General features: G+C 41.9%; 1 protein-coding gene across 1 annotated transcript in view; it reads left to right on the forward strand.

Annotated features, from left to right (window-relative positions):
- The window catches only part of aopep (aminopeptidase O (putative)), a 68990-nt gene that overhangs the window by 42744 nt on the left and 12311 nt on the right, over positions 1-13935 (forward strand). The window contains 1 exon segment of the mRNA XM_029439355.1: positions 11768-11884. Within this exon segment, the coding sequence (XP_029295215.1) occupies positions 11768-11884 (117 nt within the window).

Raw genomic sequence — 13935 nt, forward strand, 5'->3', positions numbered from 1 at the left:
ACAGCTGTGTGTCCACATGCTTTATTGCACTGGTAACTGGTAATGCTTCTACTATATATGACCCCAGAGTTTTACTTGTGTCGTAATATGACAGGATGTTACTGTATAAAGACACTAAAAGTCAAATCTGTCTGTAAAAGCGTACATGACAGACGGAACTGTGTATTTGTCTGGCTGATGTGCGATGCTGTAGTACCGTCAGGTCCAATTTCAATCCCCTAACATAAATCTTAGAAATAATACAAGATCAGGCTATATTACACTCCTTCATCCAAAGTTCCTGACATATGCGCTGATGAAGAGTGAAAACTGTTTTCCCTTTTGATATGCACTAAAAAGCTTAGAGAAAGTCATCAATGGGGCAAGGGGATGGGAAGATTAATGTGTAGAGATGGGAGGAGAGGAGAGAGAGGAGATGGCTCCATTTGTGTTGTGTTAATGAGGGAGAGCAAGACAGAAAGAAAGTAAGAGGGAGAGAGTGCCAGCGAGTATTTGTCTCATTTATCACTCAGCAGCAGTTCTGTTTTCGGGGTCATTTGAAGCTCACTGCCTGTCTCATCTCGTCCGGGGACTCCCTGCAGTCTGCGTAGATGCATGAGTGTGTGCATATATGTGTATGTGGGTGATCTACAGTCAGGATTGACGATGCTCACAAGCTATTTCATGGCAGGCATAGCTGCTCAGAAATACCACTCAGGGCTTTATGAATCTCTGAGGAACACACACACACACACACACACACACACACACACACACACACACACACACACACACACACACACTGTTCTGGGGTTGGATTGTGGGGTAGTTATACAGAGCAAGAGTAGCTTCAACAGGCTTTTTACTGAAGTGGTCAAGAAGAACACGCACACGCCCAAAAGCACACACATATATATGTTTATATATATACACACGTTCTGAATCCCAGAAGCATTTGAGTTTCATTAAAGTGACCCATCAGGGGCAGAGACAGACGGAGACAGAGAGAGAGAGAGAGAAAGAACAGTGTGCTGAATATAGCTGCCACAATACGTACAAAACAAGCAGAGCACTTTGTCACTAACACAAATACACATTGTTCATATTGGAGTCAATTCAAACACAAATTTAGACATTGAGTATAATGCAGTGCTATAAAAACGCACTGTAGCGTGGAGGTCATGGTGCTAAACCTAGAGACGCTTTGGCCAGATATTCAGTATAGAGTCATGTTCAATATGGGGCTAAGCTGTAAAATGGAGCTGGAATTTTAGTGGTGGGAAACGAATCAATGCATTTCACATAAAAACTGATTTAGGCGTCACCTCATAGCTTTCATAGGTACCGTGCGTAATGTTGTGTTTGCGTGTCTGTGTGTGAACGTGTGAATGCTGCGTGCTGAGTGCTAAAACATCTGTCTTTTCTGGTAATGACTTGGGAGCTGACGCGCCGTCAGACAGCCCTGACGCAATTAGCCTTGTCAAACACACACACACACACGGATACACACACAGATATACACGCATGCACACAAAGTAATGTCAGCTGTATAGTAGATCGGACTGTCAGTAACAGTCCTCAGTTGTGGAGGTCACAGTTCTATTTATGCTTTATGATCAGTTTTTTTCCCAAAAGACTGATAATACATATATATAAAAGATATATTACAAAACCAGTCATTTTCTGAAATATGAGTTGGTAAGGCTTAAATCCCCAGAGTAGCAACAATAAAAACATTTTTTATTGCTATTGCTAAAACTACAGATTATTTTTCTTGAGTAATCCTTTGACCTATAAAATGTCACAAAAAAAGGTGATCTCCAAAATTGCTTGCCACAATCTGACCATCAAATATGATATACAGATTTGACAGATTTGAGAAGATGGAACATGGGAATGTTTGGCATTGATAGATAGTCAATTATCAAAATAGTAATCCATTACTTGACTATGAACTTTCAGCTTGAGAAATGTTCTTACCACCAAACATTACAGAATCATTACAAATGATGTTTTCTCTTGAGCTCGTCCTGTTACAAGGAATAAAGTGCTGTACAATAGAGGTGAATTTACTTCAAGACAAGTGCTAGTGATGCTGTATCGCAACAATGAAGCTGTGTATACTGCCATTCAAACTGCTAGGTGATGACAACATAGAACTACTATCTTTCCCAAAGTCTGAAGTTATCTGGTATTCAGACAGACACATGGAAGACGTTTAGTTGTTGCCAACAGCCATACTGCAGGCGACAGCTCCACACTCCCCAGTCTGGAATATCATAAGCTGGATGTGGTCTTATCATAGGAAAAAGACAGACAGATTGTCTTCCTGGGGTTTTAATGAAAAGTAAACAAGAAGTTTTGAATTTCTTTCCATCTGTTTTTCCCGTCTCTCTGTGATGATGTCTCTAACCATCTCTCTCCTGTTTCTGTGGTGTCTTCTGTCAGTCTCTAATAGCTACCTCTTTTTTCTTCCTGTGTGTGTGTGTGTGTGTGTGTCTGGCTCTTTGTGGTGGTGCATGACTCCACAGCTGTGTGTGCGTGTCTGTCTGTGCAGCAGATATCTGGGCTCAGTCCATCCCACATACCTCTGTCAGCTCAAACTGCTTAAACCCAGCCAGATGGGAGTTCACACAGGAGACAACACACATACTGTACACTGCGCACACACACATGCACACACACAAAGACACAACTACGAACAACACAAATGCACTCACGAGTCTCTTCCTGAACATGACCCTTCTCTTTGATAACTCTCGCTATGTTAGCCTCTCTCTGCTGTCTCCTCATCTCTTTTTGTCTCTTGCTGCTACTCCCTCTTTGTTTTCTTTCCTGCCAGTCATCCTATCTTTCCTGCTGCTACTCTGGATCTCTACCTCTCTTTCTCAGTGTATCTTTCTACAGCAGTAGATGCTATCTCTCCACACCGGAGATCATCACCAGTGCATGTTTGTGTTTTACCCCTATAATTGTTGATATTCAGCTAAACCCGGCTTGAATGGACAAATCCTAGCTGCCTGTGTGCGTGGGCTTTTGCCTTCAATGTGTGTCCTGACATTTAGCAACCTGATCTCTACGAAATGGCGTGGTAAAATTGCCAACATTCATGATTGCAATCTTTTTCTATTTTTTTTTAACCCCTTTTCTGTGTGTCTCTGTGCCCTATTAACCCTAGTAGTTATTATAATCAAGAGCAGCACACACCAATAATATTTATCCACAACCCCTGAACCCCTAAATGAAACTGCTGTGGCTGGTTGCCACACTTGTTTTTTTTATTTAAACACGACCCCTAGGCTGGTCTCACCCTCTCAGGATCAGGCCAGAACAAATGACATGAGGAAATTAAACCTTGGCGCTCTGCTATTTTCAGCCATAGTCACATTTCATACTTCCGTACCTTATGTGTTTAGGGAGTGGGCTGTTATCTGCGAGATAACTGAATATATCGTGTTACTTTGTGTGTTTGTGTTCAGCATCAGTGTTTAACTGAATTCCAATATGGTGATGATTTTGGATTGAGACATCAGTATTTCCCTCAGAATTTTGTTCTTGCTAGAAAGAAAATCCACCAAAGCAGGATATAGAGCATATTAAGCTCTCCAGTGACATATGGAAATACAATAACAGCAACAACAAGAATGGATTTGTATTAGGAACTCAAAACAAGATGACATCATCTAGTATCTAACAAACCCAACCATTACAAGCTGTAACTTGAAAATGTCCTGAACCCAATGACTGGCTCAATAGCTATACACAGAAATGGAATACCTTGAAGTCAACATGGTACAAATATCTAGCAATGAAATAAAACCACTGAATGTATTACTGCCTGTGAAAAGTATGTCAAATTATTTTCAAAAAAAGAATAAAATAACATCTTTAAATGTTTTGTAGATCAATAAATATTAGCACATTAAATGTTTTCAAGGAAATTAAAATAATCCTTCATTGGAAAATGTAAAGTCAAGATATCTTAAAAAGTGAGTTTTGAGCTCCGAAGCTATATTTACCAAGATCTGTGGTAATTCTTTCGTGCAGGACCAAATAATATCACCTTTTAGAGGAGTATATGTCTCCATCAGTTTGTCCATGTGTGGTTACACAAGAAATCCTGTATGCCTCTGTTCTCCACCATCCACCAGCTGTGTCACTGTAATACAATTGCTACAGATTTTTCTCTCTCGCACACAAACAGAGTCCTTTTGTTCCAGTTCTGTTTCAAAGGCCTCTGTCTTTCAAAGGCACAGGGGTGGTGCAGGGGCAAAACACTCGAGAGCTGGATTCAATCCCCGGTTGTGACTCCTACTGGTTGGTTAGGGCTCATGCATGTAGGGCAATTGGATCTGAGGGGGCTTGTTAAACCCGTCTTAGTGTAGGTGAAAATGAGAAAGACGCCCATGCCTGTCTCTACCTCCCCAGAAACACAGTAGAACAAGAATGGACAAGGACTGTCCTACATGGGAATTGTGCTTTCCAAAATTGGGAAGAAAAGGGTGAAAATATATATATGTTTAAAGACGCCTATCTGAAATGTGTTTTAGGAGTTGTTTGTGTCTCCATCGGGAATGGAACAACGGGTTGTGGGAGGAGGAGGAATGGTATTTGTGGCTTGCGTCAAAAGCACAGAGTACCAGAGATTAATTAAACTTCCCCTGCTTGGGAGGTGCGTATATGTGTGAAAGAGTATGAGTCAGAGCGGGGATGTGTAGGAGAGAAAACATGTTAATTGCCTTCATGATCAATGCCAAATTGCAGGAACATAGAATTTTACATAACAAAAGGCCCACCTTCTGCGGCCACACAAAGAAAGAACAAAGTGTTGAAACTGTGAAGGAAAGCTATTTGATGAGCCAAAGACGACATGCCTCGTGTCTGTGGAAAGTGCTCGTGTACATGTACTTGAACACACACTTTTGTAGGTGTTTTGCTCTGAGTGTATGTTTGCCCACTTGATTTTCCCCTCAAACCATGTAGTCTTTCCCCACCGCTGGGCCCACTGTGTGTGCTTTTTCAGTTTAACCCCTGACTCTCAACCCCGCTGTGACCGCAAGCTGCTTTTTGATTGGCTTGAGACTGTGAATTTGAAGGCCAGCTACCAGGGACTACCCATCCTAACCACAAGCAGCTGATCAAACACACGCATTAATACAAACATGCATGGGCATACACTGGGTTAAATATTGGGGAATTGGGAAGAAGCACGCATAACTCCTTTCTGTAGAACACATACTGTAGCTGTCCTGTGCATACAGACAAAGACACGCTCAAAAATGTATCCGGCACACTTGATTTACACAGCATAAATAGGCCACATAGACTTGTTTGTTTTCCAAATGGACTTTGTTGATTGGCAAAAGTGTTGTACGTGCTGTAAATATTTGTTTCCCATTAAACTCATGCCGGTGAACATTCCTTACACTGGCACTGTCAGCGCACGTGCTTGTGTCAGAAGAGACATTGATGAGACAATTGATCCAGACAGTCGTTGTGATTGCAAGGTCAAAACTGCAGTAGCTTTCTGCCTCTTCTGCCTCTTTTCTCCATGTTTCTCTTGTCCCACTGTGTCCGACTCTCACAGAAGCTCTCTCTTTGTTTTGCTTCCTGATTAGGTTCACGACTGATTGCAACAGTCAGATCCACATACACGCAAATATACACTGTCATCCAGATCTCTGTAGATGTCGTGGTCATTGATTAAAGCAGTTTTCCAAAATGAAAAAAAACAAAGAATGAAAGCTGTTAATTGTTAGATTGCAGATAGACAGTCGCAGCTTATAGGTCATCGCCGAGGTCATCAATCTGTATCCGCCACTATCTGTGAGATCGTCACCGTGCTGCAGCAGCAGCAGGTGTGACATAATTTCAGGAGATGGTAGCACAGAAGACAGCTCCATTTCACAAGTTGAAAGGGTACCATGTGACTCACAGATAACCTTTCAGCATCTCCTGTGTGTGTATTTGTGCGTGCGTGTGCGCCAATCCATTTCCCGAAATTGGTTTACAAAACCTATGATGTCAGCAGGCCCTTTTTATAATGTCTTTTTAGACCTTGTGAAGCCACAAGATTGCAGTATCATATCCTCACAGTGTATGAATATATTTTTCTTCATATTTATAGGCTTTATATTTATAGGGTCTTTTCATTACTGCCGTGCCTTATACTAAACTCTCCCACACAGACTCCTGTTACTGTATGAGAGAAGCATCCAGATACAGTGTGACCATGTTGTGATAAATAAACAAAGTCATCTGTTTCTCACTGAGAATGGTAGTAAGACTCAATCTGCTACGTAGATTCAGACATTATTTGTTGCATTTACACTTCATTCATTGAATTAATGACCACTTGCCAAAATATGATTCTCCCGAGCTACTAAGTTTCTTAACATCATTATTTTTTTGTATTTTTTTGCCTCTTGCTTGTTACTTAATTCCTGACCATCTGCCCCATTTTGTTGCACATGTTTAATTAAATACAGCTCTATAGATACAGTTAAAGCCTAATTAACAGTGTAAGTATTTGTGATGCTATTTATGCTGTTAAGAGAATCTTAACAGCTGCTTTGCGAACCGTTTCTCCTCAAGAATTGAGTCCAGCGATGTAGTTTGAGCAGATGAATGCTTGGGCCCTTAAATCAAGTGTAAAATACAGACAGGACAGAGAGAGATAAAGGAAGCAAGGGGGGGGGGTTATAATTGGAGAAGCCAGACACACAGTTTTGTCCAGTGAAAAGAAAAGTGAAAAGAAGTTGGTATGGAGACGGCGAGCAGACAGTCATGGAGACAGAGGGTAGAGGGAGAGAGAAGGGGAGGGACTTGAGGGAAAGAATGAGTGAAACCTTAGTACCTGAGGCGTGGGCTGAGGCCTTTAGCTGCTGGTGCCAGAATGTGTTTTTACGAGCCTGCGGTCAGACAGAAATAAAAAGCAGCCGAGCGGCTGAATGGCATCTCGCACACACGCATGCACACACGATTCAATGGCCTCTCACAGTTTGGTTTTATAATGTCACAGTTATTCAATGTCTCAAACCTCCATAATGCAGTGTGACTGAACAAGCAGCACACTCTCCTCAGTGGTATGGATGTAGGGAGGAAGAGAGGGAAGGTATGGGAGGAAAAGAAAGCATTAGCAACACCTCTGTACTCCTTTCAATGGTGCCAAGAGCAAAGAAAGAGCTTCTCTTGTGTTCTTTTGAGTCATTATATGAATTTTATGGTCAGTTAGTCCAATCATTGACTTTTATCACATTCCCTTTGGTGCCTTTTTCTCTTTTTGTCTCTCTTGCTCCGTCTGTGCGTTTGTCTTTTCCACTTTTTTTGTTAATTCCCTTTTGTATTTCTTATTACCAGTAACCTACAATCAGCTTGGCTTCTCTGATTATCATTACAAGCAAACCAGAAGAGTTTGAGGGTTCAAGCCATTAATGCCTGAAACCAGTCGAGTGAGAAAAGTGTTAAGAAAGACTTTAAAATAGCAGTAAAAAAAGACCAGCAGGTATTTTCCTCATAAGTCAGTGCGAGTAGAAGCAGAAATGTAGGAGAGTGAAGATTCACTTAGCAGAGGTTATCTCAGGTTCCTCTGGTAGAGATGTGATGGTGCATGGCGAGTGACCTTGCTGTGGCAAGAGACTTGAAACGGGTGTAGATCATGACCTTCTTTACCACAGAGGAGTGTGAGGGGTAGATGGAGCTAAATGCAAATATTCTGGATCAATCCTGTGATCAATGCATAAAGGCTCCTGAAAAAGGACATGTGCTGGCTCTCCTGTGTGCTATACAGAACGCACAGTGGTACTCAGTGCCGTTGCCATGGAAATGCTGAACAAGTGATGGATTGTTGGATAAGGACAGAAAAAGATTTAAGATTTACACGTTTAGTTTTTTTGTCTTTTACACTGTCTCAGAAAAATGGAAGTGCAGCGAAGCCAACGGAGACTCACAGTTGAATCTCATGCTTTATTGCAGCCCGATCAATGTTAAGGGTAGAAATATCACAATAAAGCCTCTGTTGATGCTATGAGTGTGTATACACATTCTGTACACAAAGCTAAAGAGCTTCGATTCATTTTGTGCTGTACGAACATATAATACAGCAGCAGTAGCATGACTAATGACTTAGTCCCATGGTCCCATACACCCACACGTATGCACGAAAAATGTAGCTCCTTCCTCCTTTTAACCCTTTCTCTGCATTACTCTCACACTCACAAGGGAATACTGTACTGCAGTGCACACACACACACACACACACACACACACACACACACACACACACACACACACACACACACACACACTGTTCTGGGGTTGGAGCTATCTACTTTATTTAATTTATAGTTTGAGGTGGACATCATATTCTGTGTTTTTCTATAGCTGTTTACCTCAGTGACTGAGAGCTCAGTGAGACAAACAGTCTATGTGTGTGTGTGCGTGTGTGTGTGTGTGTGTGTGTGTGTGTGTGTGTGTGTGTGTGTCATTGTTCTGTTGAGGTTTAGAGGTCAGTGTGTGAAGGAGGCATTTCAGCAGCATATTTCCCAGAGGTCCTCTTGCAAGGCTCAACATAATATAGAGCTGGTGCAACTGACCCGTGTCAGCGGTTTGTACGGAAGTGAAGTGTGTATGTTGGTGTGTACATTGTTTTAAATATAATGTCCATATGAGCGAGATTAAAGGGTTTGTGAGCAACGGTGTATTTAGTCTGTTTCAGCATTAGCATTCCTCAGCTTTGACGGACTGAATGGGAATGAAATGCTTCTTTCATGTGGCAAAAATTCTGCTTTGTGTGTGTGAGGGGATCTTTTCACATGAATCGTTGAGATGGAGGGATACGTTTTCCCCTTCAGTGGTAAAGTGCTTTCAGCACTGTACTATTAAGGGTATATTGTTAGACTTACCCATGACCTGGTCATGACATGGGACTGTGTGTGTTTAGCTGTGTGTATAGGCTGTTTGTAAGTGTTTGTGTGCCATTCTTCAAGCTCTGCCCATTAATAAGGGAGTACTCAGCCATGGAGTTCACCTTTCCCACTATAATTGCGCTCACTCTCTCTCTCACTCACTCTCTCTCTCACTCTTTCTCTCACTCTTTCTCTCACTCTCACTCACTCTCTCTCTCACTCACTCTCTCACTCACTCACTCAGTCACTCTCTCACTCACTCACTCTCACTCTTTCTCTCACTCTCACTCTTTCTCTCACTCACTCTCTCACTCACTCTCACTCTCTCACTCACTCTCTCTCTCACTCTCACTCACTCTCTCACTCACTCTCACTCTCTCACTCACTCTCTCACTCACTCTCACTCTCTCACTCACTCTCTCACTCACTCTCTCTCACTCTCTCACTCTCTCTCTCACTCACTCACTCTCTCACTCACTCTCACTCTCTCTCACTCTTTCTCTCACTCTCACTCACTCTCTCACTCACTCTCACTCTCTCACTCACTCTCTCACTCACTCTCTCTCACTCTCTCACTCTCATTCTCTCTCACTCTTTCTCTCACTCTCACTCACTCTCTCACTCACTCTCACTCTCTCACTCTCTCACTCACTCTCTCTCACTCTCTCACTCTCATTCTCTCTCACTCTCACACATACTCAAGATACCCTGAAACACATTTTCAGTCCCCAAAGTTAGATATTCCTTAAATTGGAGCCTGAAAGCAGTTTTTGAGCCCTTTGCAGGTGGCTTGAATACATAGAAATAAGATGGCTCAAGTTAGTTGAGGAGGTTCTCTCTCCTCTCAGAAGAAGAGTTGTTGGTAGTTTTTATTGTACAAGCAGAATCCGCCTTCGCTGCACCGGATTCAAATTGTGTACAAGCAATTCACCGGAGTCAATTCATGCATGTTGTAAAGTGAAGAGTGCAATATGTTTCTCTGAAATGTAGTGCAATGGATGTATAAAGTAGCATAAAACATAAGTTCTCAAATAAAGTACACTCAAAGTTGTACTTAAGTACAGTTCTTGAGTTAGTTAGTGTTTTAGTAGAAGTAAATAAGAGGTAGACGAAGATGGAAGCAGATGTTAGTCGATGTAAGTGACTTGAACATGAAGATGTTGCATGTGAAGAGGCAGACGATCATGTTTCTGTCTGAATATTTGTACAGTGTGTGTGTGTGTGCCAGGATAATGACAACAATATAAATTGGTTTGTAATCTACCATCAGTGAGCAGGAATTTGTTTTAGTACACACTGGTGTAGACATATTGATTACCACCATAGCAACATAAGTACATACAGGCACAACAGGACCTCACAGTCAGTGCAGAAAGAGGGATGTGTGGAGTGGTGTTTTATTGCTGTGGACTCTTCAAAGGGTGGGAGAGTGAGAAGGATCATGGGTGGGCCCCAAAAGGACCCTTTAGAGATGGAGATGCCACTTCAGAAAAACACTCAGCCTTCACAAAATGGAGGGAGGAGAGGACGGACACAGGGGTGAGTCGATAGAGGGTGAAGGGCAAGACTAGATATCAGATTTTTCCACAGACGTGTGTGTGTGTGTGTGTGTGTGTGGTGTGTGTGTTGTTTGATTTGACCACTTGCCAGCTGGAGCCTGGGTGTTATTCCCTCAGCTACATGCTGAAATACTTCCTGGTTTTAGGTCTGGTATTTCCCAGCAATGCTTCGGGGGTTGTTTACCAAAGATAGCTTTAAATGGACAAGCTTTTAACAAAATATATAATACAAACACAGCAGCTCTTCTTCTATTCTTTACTGGATGTGTTTTCCTGAATAGAAGAGTTTTGTCTGTCTTCCTCCTCCCATGTCACTGTCTTTTTTCCCCCTTCCTCTCTTGCGCTCTGCTTCGCTCAGTCACACACATACACACACACACACACACACACACACACACACACACACACACACACACACACACACACACACACACTCACACTTCATACCTATTTTCACATCAGTCTCAGCAGGGCTGTTGGCCATTAATTGTGTCCCAGACTGGGACCAGAGAGAGAGTGTTTCTGCGAGTGCTGGGTGTAAGCAGGAGAGAGGCAGGCAAGGCTGGGCACAGCTCTCTCCAGAGGAGGAAGTCGCTCTCTCATATCGTTGCCCACATCCATCCTCAAAATAATCGTCTAAATTCACCGCTGAGTTTTCACCGTCCCTGAAGATGTTAGTCATTAGAAGAAAAAAAGCTTGTTTCCTTTAGGTTTACCTCGGGTTAGCACAATCAGTGCACATGATATTATGAAGCAACAGTGAGGCTTTGCCTAACTCCTGAAAATCTTTTCTCAAATGTTAGGCTCTGCAACATTTCAGGGATTTCATTGCAGTCTTACGACCTAACTTCATTGCTTTGTTTCACTTCTCTCGCTTGCCCTTGATTCAAATATGAATATTTTCCCTTCATCGCTTCTCTTTTGCCTATTTTATAATATTTCCCAGTTGTACAAGATTCACTTGGTTTACCATATTTATTTAATCGCCATTTCAGCTCCGTTTTATTATGCTACACTTTCCTCCGTTTGAAAGGCTGCATTAATTGCCTGACTTATATTGCCGTGTCTTTTCATCAAACCTTTCCCAGCACTGAAAATGAAACAAATGAAACTTTTAGAAAATAAAAAAAACATAAATGTGTTTGAGAACAGACCCACAGCATTCAATATGTTAATAATGTTGCTTGTTTAGTAGTTTGAAACTGCTGGTGTAAGGGGGATGTGACTTTTTTGCTCATAATATCCAATTATATGTCTCAATGTATTTTATGAGGTTGTATAAATCAGCACTATTAATCTCATGAATTGTTTTGTCTCCCTCAGCTGACGTCAGAGCAGCTAGTGGTGCTTTTGGAGCTTCTGCTCGAGGAAGAGGAGCTAAGTGCAGCAACAATGCGCGCTCTGAAGAGAACGTACAGCCTACAGAATCAAGACGCTGAAGTAAGTCCACGCACGCAATCAAATATTCACCTACACACAAAAGCTCAGACAGTTGAGCATATGCATCCAAGCTCTATAATCTCCTCCAATAATAAAATGAAGATGGTTTCCTCTCCATTTCCATCCCAAGGCGCACCGCTTAGTAATGTGTAGTAAATTCTCCTGTAATAGCAGCTCTCTTCTTTACAGCCACCATTACTGACTAAATCCCACAAGTATTCGCTTCATGTTTTAGTACTGCACAAAGCTCCTTAATGGTACTATTAACGATGTGTGTGTGTGTCTGTGTGTGTCTGTGTGTGTCTGTGTGTGTGTGTGTGTGTTTTTGTCTGTGTGTGTGTGTGTGTGTTTTTGTCTGTGTTTGTGCTCTGCAGCTGTGTGTGTTGGCGGCTGAATAGTTTTTTACTTTACAGGAGCATGAGTGTGAAAACACAGCTGCGGCAGAGCCCGTAAACTGTCCACGCTAACTTCCATCGTTAACACATGGCTCGTCTTGAAAAGAAAAATTTGATCCATATTTAGTTTTCCACAAGTTCTGATTAATTATATGAGCTGTTTTGTTGGGGCAGTAATGTATATAATGGGACTCAGATGTTGTATAAGTGGCCAATTGAGCAGTTATTGTAAATCCAGACATCTGAAATTTCATCTAAAGACGTTTTTATTATTTACATTCCAAACTCACTCAGGGCACTTCAAGTTCTCACATAAAAAAAAAATCTAATTTAGAATATTTTACATATTTATGTCAGTATATACACTAGAAGTTTGTTTTAGGGACTTTATTCAGTTCTTGGTGTTACTGTCTTGCATTTATTTGAGTTAATAACCTCACGGTCAACAAGCCGAGGCCACTTTGCGTGTCTTGGTTCCAGCTTTAGGTTTAGGCCTCGTTAGTCAGACTTCCTGGCAGATGAAAGCAGATTCTCATCTGCAATTTCCAGGAAAAACTTTCAGTGTTCGCTAAAAACACACAGGGCCATTATGCACGTAGTCATAATGTGCATAACTCTTTCTCTTTCTCTCACACACACACCTGCACACTCCTGCACGCACCTGTCTCAAGGCAATGGCCCTGTCCTAATGTTAGTAATCTCATTCAGAAGAGGTTAATCAGCTACGTCTCTCCTTATAAATGTGGCCATTTATTCTCTTCTCTTTCTCCCTCTCTGGCTCATGGTCTGATTGTATTCATTTTCTCACTCAGCTTTTCTTCGTCTGGTATTGCATCCTCTTTAGAAGAATGATTTGTTTAAAATTCTTGGACAAACACGAGACTAAGTGCAGTTCAGCCTCTTAAGCCCCTCACTGTTCACCTCAAAGAGAATGAGAGCTTTTCAGAGTGGTTGAATATTGGATTTTAGGAGTGATTCTCATGTCTTCTGAAGAGCGCTTAGTAATATGTCGACTGAGTGCATGATGTGATAAAACACGGCATAGATTGTCCATCCTATACTAGAACTGTATGATCAGTGCGTACAGTAAAAAGTCTTCTGATGAGGATTTCATACCACAATAGGTGATGGACTTTCCTGATTTGCTATTTAATCCATTTTATAAGGTTTTCTTTCATTACTACAACATTATCATGTGATGGAAGCACGGTATGCTGTTTCATATTGTTTCATCACCTTGTACTTGCAGAACATGTCTCACTCCAAGCAGCAGAGAGCAGTTTAGAGTGATACGCTGTGCAGGGAAAGTGATAAAGAAGCTTGTATCTGGGTTAAAGGTGCAGAGAAGACTGGCGTGCAAGCTAAAGATTCTGTGTGTGCGATTTGCGTCAGCATGAACACGATTGCGAAATGAAATATGTGACTGACCACCAGTGTGCGTGCAGTGGGACTGCTTTGTGAACGGTGTGAGTGACCATGAATACGTGTGTGAGTGCGCCTGTGAGCTGGAGCATGTGTTTGCATGTATGAGAGAGCGAGAGCATGACTTTTCCCATATGAGCCTCATGTGATGCGAGAGGCTGTGGGACTCTATGTCTGCGTCGTATGCATTTATGTGTGTATGCATGTGTGTAGTTTCGTGAGAGCATTTCTGAC

This window comes from Cottoperca gobio, chromosome 9 (assembly GCF_900634415.1).
Source record: "Cottoperca gobio chromosome 9, fCotGob3.1, whole genome shotgun sequence".
Taxonomy (NCBI): Eukaryota; Metazoa; Chordata; class Actinopteri; order Perciformes; family Bovichtidae; genus Cottoperca; species Cottoperca gobio.